This window comes from Crassostrea angulata, chromosome 2 (assembly GCF_025612915.1).
Source record: "Crassostrea angulata isolate pt1a10 chromosome 2, ASM2561291v2, whole genome shotgun sequence".
Taxonomy (NCBI): domain Eukaryota; kingdom Metazoa; phylum Mollusca; class Bivalvia; order Ostreida; family Ostreidae; genus Magallana; species Magallana angulata.
In genome coordinates this window covers 76,760,341-76,776,103 of record NC_069112.1, presented here as the reverse complement: position 1 = coordinate 76,776,103, position 15,763 = coordinate 76,760,341, and the positions used below count along the sequence as shown (strand labels likewise).

Below are 15,763 nucleotides of genomic sequence, written 5' to 3'. Positions count from 1 at the left end.
TAGAAAAATACTATTGATATATCATGGAGTTATGAAAATGAAATGAAAACTGACATTATTTTTTTTTAATAAACTTTCGTTACGTACCTCGTTGACTTGTTGGATGAGGCGAAGCCTCTGATTGGACATATTTTCAAACCCAACAATAAACACCGTCACTTTCTGCTCATACTGAAAAAAATGCAAATACTTAATGACGTGTAACACATCTGACCACTGTCAACAGCGCCATAAAAATTCTGCTCATTCTATAAAAACAAATTAAGAAGGCATAATGGTCATGGTCATTTTTAGACTGTATTGATCTTCTTTAGAAGAAGAGCTCTATATATAAAAATATAGGGAAATGCCAAATGTTAAGAGTTCCATTATTTCAATACATCAACTACAATGTGTTTTATGTGTAAATTTTGTCATACCCATCTGGTAAAACACAATGTATTAGAATATAATGTTTACATTGAACCCGTTGACATCAACTTGTATGGACAAAAATTGTTGAATAGTACTAATTTATTTCAAAGCTGAATATTACATCTTCATTTTTTATTTATAACCATTCATTGAAATAAATTTGTCTGACCTAATATAATTATGATCATAACCTTACCTTTTTTTTCTTCAGTTCATCTGTCAAAATTTCCTCTAACTCTTTCTACAATAAAATTTGAATCCATGAAACAAGTGTGTATCATTTAATTTTTTCAAAGAGAAAAAAATAATTTAAAAAAGTGGACTTGGTTTTGAATGCAGGAAATATGTTCAGAAAAATCTAAAGGAGCGCTGTCTAAAAGCAAATGCAAATAATTCTGAACTGAAGCTTACAATTACATTTCTCTGATAACTTTTTTTTTTTAAATACGTTTACTCGGTAGTATCCTCTCCAATCATTGAAGTTTCTTCCACTCAAATGATTTTAAATAAGTTGTAACTTTTTGCATAATACATACTTCAGGATAACACGTTTACCATTCTGAGTTACCTCCCTTTGTACAGTCAACTATGCACACTGGGAGTGGGAGAAAATAACGTATGCCACTTATAATCCGCCTATCCTAATCTCAGATAGGTTAGGATACATTATGTTAACATATAGGGATGATGAAGTAAACAGAACAAGGGAATACAATGGTCAATAAAAGCAGAAAATCAATACAATTCTTCCTGTTATACAATATAAATCAAACTTCACCCAGCTAAAAATAACTAATCAAACTTGTTCTTCATCATTGATTTGGCATGTGCTCTGTGCTTTGTTATACCCTGACATTGCTAACACCCCCCCCCCCCCCTCCCCCCCAAAGTCAGCCATAATGACCATTACATGCAACCCATATCACAATTTTCCAGAAAATCAGAGATAAATTCTCACTACCCTGTAGATTCTTTATTTAACACCAGTATTTAATTTTGCAATTCCAAACTTTTGTGTCAAATATCATGAGAATAAAAAATTCCAAGCATAAAGATCAAGTTTAAATTTTGATAAACTCAGAGAGATACTCCTAGTGATTCTGTGTAAATGTTAATTCCTCGCGTTTGGTAAGGATACTATTGTATCTCCATATACGCTATATTGGTCACTTGATATGTCATAACCATACACAAAATTTTCAACCAATCAAATTGCCTGTTACAACAAATCTTGGATTGATTACTTACAATATCTTCAATGTACTCTACATTTCAACCAATCAAATTGCATGTAACAATGATTTTTGGATTGATTACTTACAATATCTTCCATGTACTGTACATTTTCAACCAATCAAATTGCATGTAACAATGATTTTTGGGTTATTAACTTACGATATCTTCAATGTATTCCACATTAGCTCCATGGGTAAGGAACATGTCCTGCGTGCTCTGTTCATAAGACACGTAAATCTGAAACAAAGCAGATACATTGCTGGCTTAAATTATTATTTTTCAGTCGATCAGAACAAGACAGCAAATTCAAATTAAATGATAATTGATGCTGACATGGGTCATGTGACTTTACACATATAGTCTTAGATACATGAGAAGTTTTCATTTTCGCATAAATAAACATCTGTCATTCTCTTAGGTTGAATATTTGAAACAAATCATCAACTTATAAATGTGTGTGAGTAATTAAAGTAAAGAGTTGCTCATGATCTTGTAACACACGACTTAATTATATATTACTCTGTCTTAGATGATCCATGAACAAACACTGCCTTGGGCATTGTTGACAAAACAGTATATAATACATTTTTCAAATGATCAACTGTGCATTTCTTTAATTTTAAAAGACAACAAGATCTAAGAGAGAGAGAGAGACACACACACACACACAGACAGAGAAACAAAGAGAGAGATAGAGAGATCTCTAAGACAGACAGAAAACAAAAGAATGAGAGATGAAAGAAATAAGGCCTAAGAAAAAAAATTGTTTGTTTCCGCTTTCCTGACCGACCCTAGGTTTTACCCCCCTCAAAACTTTTTTTAAGGATTTTTTATGGAAAATCGTTTTTTTTTTCGTTTTTATCCGATTTGGAAAAAAAATTACTCAAAATTTTGGTCACAAAAACGATTGAAGCAGTTACTCTTGTCAAATCAGTGTAACTCAAACGTTTTGTTTTAAAATGGCTGTATGTTTCCATGTGTTGTAGATTTTAATAATGCTCTCATCGTTGGCAGAGGAGGTATCTGATATATAATATCATTTTTGTGATACTTTTTTTAGCATGAAAGCGGAAACAAACTATTTTTTTTGTTAGGCCTAAACATACATGAAGAGACAAAAAAGAATTAACGTCTAGAGAGAAATAAGAGTAAGAATAAAGGATTCAGAGAAAAAGGGGGAGGCAGAAATATATAGAGATCAAGTAAAACAAAAAAGTTTATAAGTGGAGAGAGAGAGAGAAATTGAAAACAGGAGAGAAAGAAAAACACTTACGTCCTCCACGCGGTGCATGACCTTCTCCAGCTCATCTTTAGTTTCGTCAGCGAGACGCTGGGCCACAGAGCGTTTATTTTTGTCAATGATGGCTTGAGCCGGTCCATCGCCTCGATCCAGAATTGAGATACTTCCGACGTAATTCATAGACATGGTGAAACTGCAGCTTTCGATCGTCCAGTTTCTACAATCTCACCCTTGAAAAACATCAAAATTGTTTAATTATTGTAAGAAGGTCCTGATAATTCAACTTTTGATTTATATGAAAGAAAAAAAAGTTACAAGTAAATGTCTTAATTTGAAACAAAAACTATATAAATTATCCAAATTACCAATTCATTGCATTCATTCAATTATTTTCACAAAACTGTTTAAACTTATAAAAGCTGCATAATTATGCATATACAAAATAATAATCTAGAGAAGCAGATTTCATAATGGGTACAGGGAGAGGGGATGGGGGGGAGGGGGGGGGGTACAGGGAGAGTGCAGACCATTGTAATTGTGGTTTTAACAAAATTGTCTTTTCCTTTCATTGAATGTATATAATTATGTACCGGTACATGTACAGTGTATACAAATACCAGGGTTGTCTCTAAGACCCGGGAGGCGGGGAATTTCCCCACCTATAATGCCTTAATTACCCGGCTATTATTGCATTTCAAACACAATGTAGCCATAAGTAAGACCCCGAGACCCCCTGCTACTTTTTCATTTCCTGCTTCTACTTCAATTTTTAGAGACAACCCTGAAATACACAGGAAGAACATTATATATACAGATCCAGACAGATTCACAGAAAGATAAACAATAGAGAAATGTGATGGAAAGACAAAACGGAAAGATGATGAATTACAGACAGATATGATTGACAGACAAGGCAAAGCTCTAGTCATGGCCATGCTAGGATAATTTGAAGGAAAGAGAGAGACAGACAGACAGGTAGACAGACAGACAGATCTTAAAGACAGAGAACAAAAGAATGAGAGATGAAAGAGAGAGAGAGGGAGGGAGAGAGGCGGCAGGAGAAAAGGAAGGAGGGAGAGATCAATTTGAGACAGAGGGACAGGAGATTAACAGGGAGATGGAATGCAAAAGACAGCTTATGCCAAAATAAATGCATGTACTTTATCAACGTGCTATTGATTTTTAACTACTGGTATGTGAAAGTACATATTAACTGTATTAGTGCGTATAAAAAAGATTTGATCATGTTCGCAAATTTTAAGGCACTGATTTGAACGATTATTGCCATATTGGAAATATTGATGAAACAAATGTTTGTGGCAATATGCATCTAACACCTTCTGATATCAATAAGCTAGCTTGGTATCAACATGTAGTGGTTCAGTTTTCAAACTGTTCAATAAACAATGACTGAATTTGGTGATTTATATATATATTTTAAAATTACAATGACTTCATTCAGAAGGATGATTTTTGGAGATGCATGCACAGCCAGTAATAAATAACTTCTACTGTTCTACACACCTGCATTTAAAGGTTTATATATGGATTTTTATGTCAAATACACATAATTACAGTTTTAGCTTCCAACATTGTGACATAATTATACACCCTTTCCTCTTTGCCCTAGTTATATTATGTGCATATCCTTTTAAATGGCTAGACAAGCTATTGCTACACTAGACTACATAACATCAAATATAGAGGGCAGATGATGTTCAAAATGATATGAATAGAGCTCTGTGCAAACATTAATTAATCTATAACGTACACAAAGCGAGCCGCCACTTCGTTATGGATTGTGTAAACAGGGTATAGAGACCGCATACAGTGCCGTTAATCTGATAAATGGCCGACCGTTTCCTACAAGCGATGTGTGCCTTTGTTATGAGCTGTGCCCAGTTAAACGGTGTGCAAACACTCACAATTAAAACAATAACCTGGCGCCATTATCGTCCTTCGATCGGGTAAACACATTCAACTCAAACACAATTGATTATTTTCGTCAATACACAGGGCCGCCATATTGGCCTGGGAGAAACACGTGGTGACGTTGCCTAGCTACAACCAAACTTATCTGACAGGTGCGCGCGGATTTTTGAATCTCATTCAAAAGTTTTGCCTAACATGAATTAACAAGCTTTTTGATGACGCAGACAAAAAGCATGCGTGCAGCTGGCTACTTTTACTGTTCGGTTGAGCTCTGATGTGAACGGTTCATTGTAAGTAACCATATTTGGTTCAGATGTTTAATAAAATTATATGTCTACAAGCACTGAAAGCGGCAAACAATTTCTTAATAAGAGAATAATTATATTAGCTATAATGTTGTGGGTAGTCAGGGTTCCAGTAACGAAACACCGAGATGCGGGGATCTTGTCAAAATTAATTGATACCGCTACGATTATTTGCACATCTGATCTGCTTCAATAAATAAAAAAAAACCCATGCAGAAACAACAATAAAAGATTTAAAACCACATCTCATTCCCATTTTTTAGAACATTTTTCCATTCGATTATGATTGCAACCATATTTTGGTTTCCCCAATTCCCTGTATTAATACGGATATTTATTGATTTAAACCCATGTCTTACAAATTAAAGTTATACGTATTCGATGACAATTAGTACAAACGATCGCTGATTGCATACATGTACAGGTCGTGGAAAATATTTATTTTCCTTGAATGCCTATCCAGCTTGCACATTCAGTCATTCACTATACATTTCTAGATTTGTTCTAAAATATTTCATGGTACAAATGATCGCCGATTCAAAACGACTGTCCTCCCGGTATTTGTTCTTCCATTTCTATCGGTGGAGGTTTCCTTTTTTTTTTTTCTGGATGTCAATACTGGGTCCTGTTTTTGTTTTCGTTTTTTTTTTGGTTGCTTAACTATACAATCACTAAACACATTTCTAGGCAATTTTGTGCATTTTATTTTGTTTATATCCTTCTAGATTTTTTAAAACCCTTTTTTATAATTAGTTACCGTTGTGTATTCAAACTTCAACTTTTCTAACGTACGTGCTAAAAAATCTTTAAGAATTCAGAATGGCTAATTTTTTTTGCATAAATAAAAAAAAAACAATGCAGAAATTTAAATTCTTTTTTTTTTTTAAGTTTTTTTATTCAATGAGTTATTTTCGTGGCGATATTCTTCAAGTTTCTATATGTTTATTTTATTTTTATTTTTAAGTGTCTTTACGCCGCATGAAAAATTATGATGTAGTACATATATATATGTTATAAAAACCCAACCTGAGACAGTATTTAATTAATATCGATACATAATTTCAATGGAAATAACTTAAACCCGCTGCGACACAAACTTCATCATTCTGTGAGTTCTATGAACTGAATAACGTCACTTGTCTATGCAATTTTGGGAAAACCCTCGTGTGTCGGTTTATTCGCGATCCATTTACATGTTTATTTCTTTGTAATTTCATGAAAAGATGTTCTTATACATGTATCTCATAAAATGAACAAAATTGATGACTTACAATGACTAAAAACTAAATGATTTTTAATAAATTGGTGGATCAAAGTTTACAAATCATGCAGTCATTTTTTTTTTTTACCTTTGAATTCATTGATATTTTTTCATTAATTGTCAGGTTCAATAGAATGAACACTTCGCTCAAAATAAATCATTGGTTGTTGGGAAAGAAATATATGATGTTATTCATTCAGAGTAATTTAATCCATGTAGTAAAATACGTAAGTAATAAGCCTCCGCCCCCCCCCCCCCCTGCAAACATACATGTGATTATTCGTCCGACCCCCCCCCCCCCCCTTGAAAAAATCTGGATCCACGCGTAAGGCACGATGATGGAAAAAAGGAGTGGAGGAGGAAGGATAGAGGAAGATTTAATTTCAGACCGTCTATTTAGAAAAAAAAAAATCGGACATAAAATAAATAAATCAAAATACTTAAAAAAAGGTAAACTCCTATGGCCTGCCTACCCCTCCCCCATTTTATTAGGAAACGGGGCCGTTAACCCTATTTCTCTAATTAATTAGATTTTTTAAAAAGATTTTTCTAAAGTATGTAAATTTGCTTTACTTGGTTATCATTCGCCGATTATTCTACTGTTGTCGGTATCGGAGGGGGGGGGGGGGGTGTTTGGGGGGGGGGGGGGGGGGTGTTCTGGTACACATGTGACACATGCAACAATTATAGTGACTTCCCCCTTTATCGTTTTTTTTGGCGTTGTTTTATTTAATATATCGTCAATAGATTGTTTGCATCCTATAGAATACAGTTTCTTATACTAATGAAAGTTTAAGATAGTTCTGAAAGAAAAAAAAGCCACATCTACCCAAAAATGAAGATAATTTAAATACAGACACAAATATGTTTGAGTCTAGTTTGTAAGGAGGAATAATTTCTAATTTTCTCTGAACTACATATATGTAAGAGTTATCTTTCCTAACTCGACACATTTATTTCATTTCAGGGTTTAAAAATATCTATTTTGTGTAATGCTCTATTTTGAATTTTGTTACATCAAATAAAGAAGTAAACTGAAAAGCACTGTTTTCAAACTACAACCGACTTAAGACCGACCCAAGTAACTTTGGTTACACAAATACTACGGTCGCTTGCTTTACCATACATTGAATGTAGTAAAGATTACGTTTTTCAAATGTAAAATTTCCCAGCTTAGCTTGCAGACATGAGGAATGTATTCTCTGACCAAAGTAATAATTACTGCGGTCTCTACGTACCTAGGCCCCTTTCAAGCAATGTAGGTGTTTAAAGTAGAATCATATCACTCTGTTTTATAGAGAGCGATTGCTCTTTTCCTCTAAAAAGCATACATTAATGCTATCCTGAACAATAAGACCGTCTATTACTTCCTCAAAAAACCTTGCACAGTAAAGTGGAATCTGAATACCTTTAACATTATGTTGAGTCTACTATAACATACTTGTACTGCACTTCAAAACCAAATAAGATATTATTGAGCAGACTTTATTCTTTAAGTTGTATCTGACACATCTTGATTTTAATTTGATGATATTAGCACCGTTTCTAATGTTAATATTGTGCAGTTTCATATTATTTTTGAAATAATGTTTTTAAGTTAAATCTTGTTTGAACAAATAGGTGATACTAGTATTGGCTTTAAGAACACACATTATTTCTGCAGAAGTACGGGGGATATACGCATTGGAAATATTAAATGTTTTATCTGATCTATGGATTCATTTAACAACAATATTTAAATGCCGTTCCCTGTAACTGCAAGCACTTAAATTTTCAAAATCAATTGATTACTGTCAAGTTGCCATACGGCGTACTTAATTACTGAATAAACACGGACCTATCAACAGTTTTTCGTTGGTAAGTAAATTTTTGTATTTTGTTGAATATGTTGAATATTCCCGTTGGGATACTAATGAATAATAAGAGGACCATGGCCACATGTCTCACTTGAGCAACAATAACCATGAAAGAAGCAGAATGAAGTAATATATTAAGTATCTGGACAATGATCCTGCATAAAAAAAAATTTCAAAATTTTACTGTTTAACATTGATCCACGTCTGTACCTGGATGGTTGAATAGTCATATTACATACGCAGTACAGTTAAGGCTGTCAATAAAAATATGGGCAAATTTTTGTGATGAAAACACGTATACTTTAGTTAAACTGGCATGTCCTTTTTAAAATCAATAACAGTCACTCAAATGCAATATATTTCTAAAATATATATATAAAACAGTACAATATTTTATGTTCATAGTGGTCACGTGATATGGCAGTCGCATTGTACAAGCAGATGTATTTGTGGTTTTGAGGTCATTTAAAAAATTCAATATTGCAAGGGCATAATCATGTCAAAATTCACAACTGAATTATGAAATAACTTGATGTTATATCGTAGATTTTGAAAAACGGTGCGAACTTTTTAAGATAAGAATATTTATTAGTAAAACCGTAATTTATAATGCATATGTTGAATAATTTTGAAGGTCACAGGGTTAATTTCATTAAAAAATAATTAATTTGTAAGATTTTACAAGGATCGTAGAAGTTTTTAAGTTACATAGCATATTTCAAATTCACATGTAAAAGTTTGTCGGGATCAGGTAAGTGTATGCCCTTGCAATTAAGTGATTTATTTAGGTACTCAGATTTTAGATATACGATATTTTATACAAAACCGAGGTGGCTTCTTTATACGATGCATACTTTTAACAAAATGAAAATAAGACTATATAGGTAGCATTCTACTAATAATAATTTTAAACAAAATATTCATTTATACTTTTCCGTTAATGTATGACATTTATTTTTCTTCGCTATAAAACTGCACGATAGCCTTCAATGATTTAACTTAATGCGTCATTTTGAAGCATATGACTTCATATTTTGTGGTACAGCGAGAACGACATCTCGCTTATTTTTCAGTGTGTACGATATAACGGACATCAAAATTGTAAGTAATAGCATTTGTTGTTTTTAATTAAAAGATTAGTATAAGTTAATTTTACTAATAAATAGATTAATAAGTACTTTCGAGGTTTTTTAATATACTGTGATGTCATAATGCACATTTCCCGTACTTTTTTGTCTGAACGGAGTTTATTGACAGCCTTAACTGTGCTGCGTATTGAGCATTGTAGTTCTCCAGAGAATATTGTTCATTATATATACACATGCATGTATAAACTAACACGTACATTTTAATCCCTTAAACATACCCAGGGTCATAATCTAAACAATTACGTATCATAAATATGTCTAGATGCTTGCATATGTGTATATATGTTATAACATTTGAATTTTCAGAGAACATTTTTAAAAAGTTCATGTAAAACTGGACTCCCCCAACAAGTGCAGCAATAGACGATTCCCCAAGATCATGATTTTGACCAAATAAAATTTACGATCTGAGGATACTTGCACTAAAGTTACAGCTTTTCTAGGCTAACATGTTTTAATAGAAGATTTTTGAAAGAGTTTCCTCTATGTATTTTGATGTTAAAATTTGACCTCCGATCGTTTCCCAACCCTAGTCCCGGGGATCATGATTTAACAAACTTGAATTAACCCTTCTTGAAAATGCTTCAACAAAAGTTTCAGCTTTGCTGGCCTATTAGATTTTGATAAGAAGATTTAAAAAAAGATTTTCCCCTATATGTTCCATGATTAGAACAAGATTAAATCTACGTTACATTATTTGAGAGTATTTTCAGACAAGTTTTAGCTTTTCTGGCCAAATGGTTTTTAACAAAAAGATTAATGAAGAATATTAAAACATTTTCAAACATGCTTAGATATCTCCCATAGAAAGAATGCATGACACTTTCCTTTAACAAACTTGAATCGGATCCCCTTCATCAAATAATGCTTTGTGCAAAGTCTGGTTGCAATTGGTTCTGTGGTTCTAGAGAGGAAGTCGAAAATGTAAAACATTTAGAGACGTTGGATATATCACATTACAATACCCGTCATTATATAACAGACATCTGTTCTTAATGCTGTACAACTGTAAGTTGCATTCACTATATTCATCAATTCATTTCGAAACAGCGTTATCTAAAAATCTACGGCTGCTCCAAAGCACTTTTTTTAATTACGCAAACATTATACCAATATAGTTCATACCCAACTGAGACACAACTGTATACTAATACTTAATTATGACTTATTTAATCATAGCAACCCGTGTTATCTGTCTGCAAAATTATGCCTACGCAAGAATCAATTTTAATCTTATCTTTATGCTAGATCTTGATCATTAAGACATAATATATTTGCTTTTGTGTGGTAAGACCAAAGTTTACATATAATAAAGGAGATGGGTGGATAAGGCGTGTAAAATGCCCATATACTGTCGGACAAGCCACTGAAAAATTAAAATGCCAATAAATCTTATATATATATATATATATATATATATATATATATATATATATATATATATATATATATATATTTTTAAATCATTTAAAACAATATATGTTTTCATTTAAATCATTTAAAACAATATACACTTTGATTTTATATAAAAATATAAATATGTTCAATACTTGAAATATGTTGACTCAAACAGGCGTATACGTATCAAAACCTGCAAATAGTGTCATTTTTTTTTTTTTAGAATTTTAAGGAATTTTCTTTTATAGAGTGGGTCTGGGCTCCATATTTTTCTCATTGTCTAATTAAGGTCTAATGGAAAACAAACAGATTTCAATCAACAAAAACGTGGAGAGATGACCCACTATACATTAAAAAAATATTATTTTGTATCCCAACAATTGAACGTTTTGAAAAAAATAATACAAGTCCGTGAATTCGTAGCCAAAGTGACACATACTATTAAAAAGCCTACTTTGTTGTGTCTGAAATGGCTCAGTGGTTAGAGTTCCTGACATCAGCTAACCTTATATATCTATGGTTTTTATGGTACGGGTTCGATACCACCAAAATTTCATGCATCATATATCTTTGGTTAAATTTAATTTTATTCAATATTAATTGGACCAGAGAGCCATCTTCGCTAGCCAAGGGTTTTCGGCCCACTTTGCTCTCCATAAATGGGGAGCAAAGTGGACCGAATAAACTTGGCTAGCGAAGATGCCAGAGAGCAGGCAGTTTCTGTTTTAAATCTGCATTTTCAAACACATACTCATTTTCAAACACAGATTTAAGATATATTTGTACAATTTATGAAATAAAAACACCCTGGGGAAAACAAGTCAACAAACAACAGATTCTTTAAATTAGAATTCACGTCCAAAAATTTAAAAACAGTTATTAAACAAAATTTAACACATTCAGTATGATAAATCAAAAAGAGCCTGTTTGGGAGGACAACAGTTGAAATTGACATCCCTCGAAACCCTCGCTTTGCGTCGTTTCACAATGGTTTTCTCGGGAGTGTCAATTTCTTGTTATTCTCCAAACCAACATGCAGTCACTATTTGTATTATAATGTATTACGGAATGTAATAGAGTTTGGTAGTAAGTTAAGCAGCATACTAAGACCAAAGCTAGATAATGATAGGTTATGTAAAGTTAGTACGTGAGCGCACTAATAAGTAAAACAACAAATTAATTTGATTCAATGTAGATCATGGATCTGGAGGATCCCAGACAGTCCTCGACTCACTATTTTAATCGTGGCAAACCTGCTGAAAACTTCCTACGTTTATGTCGTCTGATCATGACGATTTGTACTGACATACTTAGAGACGTCCTAAGTCGTTACATTAAACCTGCTGACCTCCGATCAGAGCTTGATAAAAACAGACACAGACTGGAAAAAATCATGAACACTGAACAGAAGAAACTAATCTATCCAGCTAACGGAAACAAAGCACTGGCAGCCAAACACTTGGATATAAGTGTAATGTACATCATTCTACGGAACATTTGCAATATTCCTAATCACCAAAATGGCTGGGGAAATCCACCAAAGACAGGTGATAACAGTATGGCCGCTTGCATAGAGAAGATACGAATACAAAGGAATGAGATATCAGCACACCATACAAACGGTGAGATAGAGGAGACAGAATTTAATAATCGTTGGACTGAACTAGAGGAGGCTGTTCTTGAAATAGAGAGACAACTTACTGGTGGAGATTTGTATGAACGGGGAGTAAGGTATTTTTTAAGGTGCGACCTTAATTTTGGGCAAGCGGAAAAGCCGATTCAAGTTGAACATCCTCAAGGTAGGTATTTACGATAAATAAATGAATTGAAAACAACTGGTTTTCTAGCAAAAATTTTATCATACAAATGTTTAAAGGTTGGAAGGGGAAGGGGTCAGCACGGTTGGGCAATGATTCCACAAAAATCGGGGACCCCATTATAACAGTGAAAAAACCCAGATTATTTAAAATTAGTAATAAGGAATCATTCTTTGAGTATTACGAGATAATAATTTTGGTAGGGGCATGGTCAAATCCAATGGATTTGATCACGCTACCACTGAAATTATCACCTCGTGATATTTCGAGAATGATTCCTTTTTACCTGTATTAAGGTCAGACGACACGTTCCTCGAGAATCATTTTTGTATCTCCTCGTAATGAAGAGTTCCAATAAAAAATATTAATCAATTACTTTAAAAATGATCACAATTTACTTGAATTCGGTTATATGTGTACATGGTCGAGTAGTTAGAACCGTGGCCGCTCACAGCCAGAAGCGTATAGGTTCTAGAGGTCGTGAGTTCAAAGCCCCGCCCCGGCGGAGATATAATTCTAATTTAGTGAGTTTCGCTGTGCTGTAGATGTATTTATTTTTAAATCAGCAATTCAAGTGTATTTTCAAGGAGATTATATAGGATATTGCATACTCTAGTCTTTTACAGAAATGCCTGGTTAGGTACCCTAATTTTTTGCAAAAAGTTATCTAAAATTTAGGAACGTGTCGTCTGACCTTAATACATGTATGCTTTTTTAGCAATTTAACGATTGAATGTTAGAAGAATAATGAACATTTTTTATATATACACAAATAAACATTTACTTATTGTTAGAAATTTCAAGAGGGGAATATGGTCATACGAATAAAATCCAAGAATAAAAATAAAGAAAATTGAAAGTGTAAATAAAATTGTTTAAATGCACTGAAATTTTTTTATAGTTGACGTTGATATGTCTGATGTAGGCAACAGTGAAGCTGGTAAAGGTTTATAAATATACTTATTTATCATTTATGGACTCCTCAATTTATCAAATACAATTGAAATGATAATACTTAAACAATTAAAATCATGATACTAAGTTAAAACAATTTAATTTTTATATAAAATATTGGAATATGTTCGTTTTAAAGGCGGCTTGGATCTGTTTTACGATGACAGTGGTACGGGTGTGAGGTTTGCAGTATTATTTAATGAGTTAGCAGAAAAAATCCCTCCGACTAAAATAAGTCAAATACAGGATTTAATTGAAAGTAAGATTTGAAATATGGATGGTATATATTACTTTATACAAAATTTAAGTATAGATATAGAGCGCATCATCAAAGTATATGACTTTCGGTTTTAGATTCTTGCAGAGTTGACAATATGGCGTCTTTAGAGCATGAGAAAACAGCGAGAGACTGCTTGAGATTTCTGAAAAAAGAAAGACTCTTCATTCCAACGGACGTGATTTTTATACAGTATTTGTTAAAGAATATAGATTGTCGAGACTTATTTGACAAATGCTACAGATATGCAGAAGCTCAAAAGGCATTGTGCTTTTACGAAAAACCACCAGGTAATTATATGATTAACTGCTACCAGAAACTAGCTTCAAATTGTTTAGTTAGTTCTTTTTTTGTGTGTGTGCATGCGGTTTGATTAATGATGTAATAGTTATCACCGCACGCAATAAAACCTTACGGTTTTATTTTGGAAAAAACTTAAGTTGCTTGGCTTTAGAATAATACGTTTGGCATATTAAAAGTATAAGGTAAAATTATTCTTTATTATAACATTTTGTTAATCATTCATTAATTTGTTCATTTTTAGCCAATGCGTTTATCTGTTGACAGTTTGCCATTTTTTAATTGAGGTACATGAAGATGTAAAATAAATGCTCTAACCGAATCAAATATAATAAAGAGCTTTAGTCCACTGCTGATTTTAGTAGGTAAACACAAGAATTAGAAGTTTTTTTGAAAAATTGTTCCTAAATTCCAAAGTAAACTCAAATCAAAACTCGATATTTTTCATACCAAATCAGTATTTTAAAAAGTGATAAACAAATTGTTTGCAGCAGTTCTTTGACGTTTGCTTAAAATTTCCTTTTTAAAAATTTTTCATATGTGTTTATCACTGCATCATATCTGAGTTAGTCTTATTATTTGTGACATTGGTCTGTGACTGAAGTTACGTATACGCCTTCCTTTGACTTATGTGTAAAACACATAATGAACAAATTGCTAAAACTACAAAATCAGTTGAATACTAGTACTTTCTTTTTAATTGAGATATACATTTTTGCTTTTAGTATATCTTTTTTTTAGAATGGAAAATTAATTCAAAAAATTTACGAGAATTACGAGAAGGAAATAAAAGGTAAATATTAGATATAAATGCACAAAAGATGCATATACATGTACACGTACCTTTCAAATATAAATAATAATTTATGTTAATAGAAATGATCGTATTTTTATCAAATGACATTTATCTTAAACGCCTGTTCAATTTGAAATTCATCTTTATGTACTGAAATACAGCAAACACGCTTTTAACGAAGTCCCAGGGACAGACATTCATTTTGTTATAAACGTTATTTGTCATATACGTCAAGTTTACAACACTTACAATAAAGTCAAAATAAAGACTCAGTCAATTCATTATAAGCACGTTTGCTATAACCGTGTTTTACTGTTTTATAGGTTCTTTTAACAATATTGTGTGGTAAATGATTGCCTTCTTCACATCTTAAGGATTTTCTTTTTCTTTTCCTTAAAATAGATTCAATGCTGATTGATAAAAATAGTGTACCCTATTTTGAGGCAAGGTTACAGCACGAATATGCAAGATTTAACCTTATTCTCAACAAATAGTCGTAGAAAGGACACAAATGAACCCCTCACATATTTAATTCAATTTTTTATCGTCAAAATGACTCACAGTTCAACAGTTGTTCTAAGTTATTAAAAATACAATGTTCTGATCTTATATGCGTTATTTGCATAAAAAACAGCATGCTTAACCTTATATTAATCTGACAACAGTTTCGGTAAGTTTTGGGCAGAAACAATTAAAGTTCAACAAATGTTTACTTTTTTTTCAAATGTACAAGATATCTGCACATCCCTCTTATATTTAATAAATAGTTTCTCAAAGTCTGATTACATTATTAAAAAAATAATTTAAATATGCATAATTGTTTTTATAT

The 15,763-nt window shown here is 32.4% G+C and overlaps 2 protein-coding genes across 19 annotated transcripts in view; one reads left to right on the top strand and one right to left on the bottom strand.

Moving 5' to 3' along the window:
* The window catches only part of LOC128170920 (golgin subfamily A member 4-like), a 78,706-nt gene extending 73,764 nt beyond the window's left edge, over nt 1–4,942 (bottom strand). For 10 of the 15 annotated variants that reach the window (XM_052836685.1, XM_052836670.1, XM_052836677.1 and 7 more), the window contains exons 1-5: nt 4,662–4,807; nt 2,924–3,120; nt 1,810–1,887; nt 611–655; nt 88–171 (exon numbers count right to left, since the gene is read on the bottom strand). In XM_052836685.1, the coding sequence (XP_052692645.1) occupies nt 88–171; nt 611–655; nt 1,810–1,887; nt 2,924–3,076 (360 nt within the window). In that variant the 5' untranslated portion in view covers nt 3,077–3,120; nt 4,662–4,807. The other 5 variants (XM_052836682.1, XM_052836683.1, XM_052836684.1 and 2 more) reach the window with 3 other exon arrangements.
* Nucleotides 4,943–8,099: 3,157 nt separating this feature from the next.
* Nucleotides 8,100–15,763, top strand: part of LOC128170925 (uncharacterized) — a 35,993-nt gene continuing 28,329 nt past the window's right edge. For 2 of the 4 annotated variants that reach the window (XM_052836693.1, XM_052836692.1), the window contains exons 1-5: nt 8,826–9,345; nt 11,986–12,589; nt 13,509–13,553; nt 13,701–13,820; nt 13,916–14,128. In XM_052836693.1, the coding sequence (XP_052692653.1) occupies nt 9,247–9,345; nt 11,986–12,589; nt 13,509–13,553; nt 13,701–13,820; nt 13,916–14,128 (1,081 nt within the window). In that variant the 5' untranslated portion in view covers nt 8,826–9,246. Of the gene's footprint in view, nt 8,246–8,825; nt 9,346–11,985; nt 12,590–13,508; nt 13,554–13,700; nt 13,821–13,915; nt 14,129–15,763 lie in introns of those variants that run through there. The other 2 variants (XM_052836694.1, XM_052836691.1) reach the window with 2 other exon arrangements.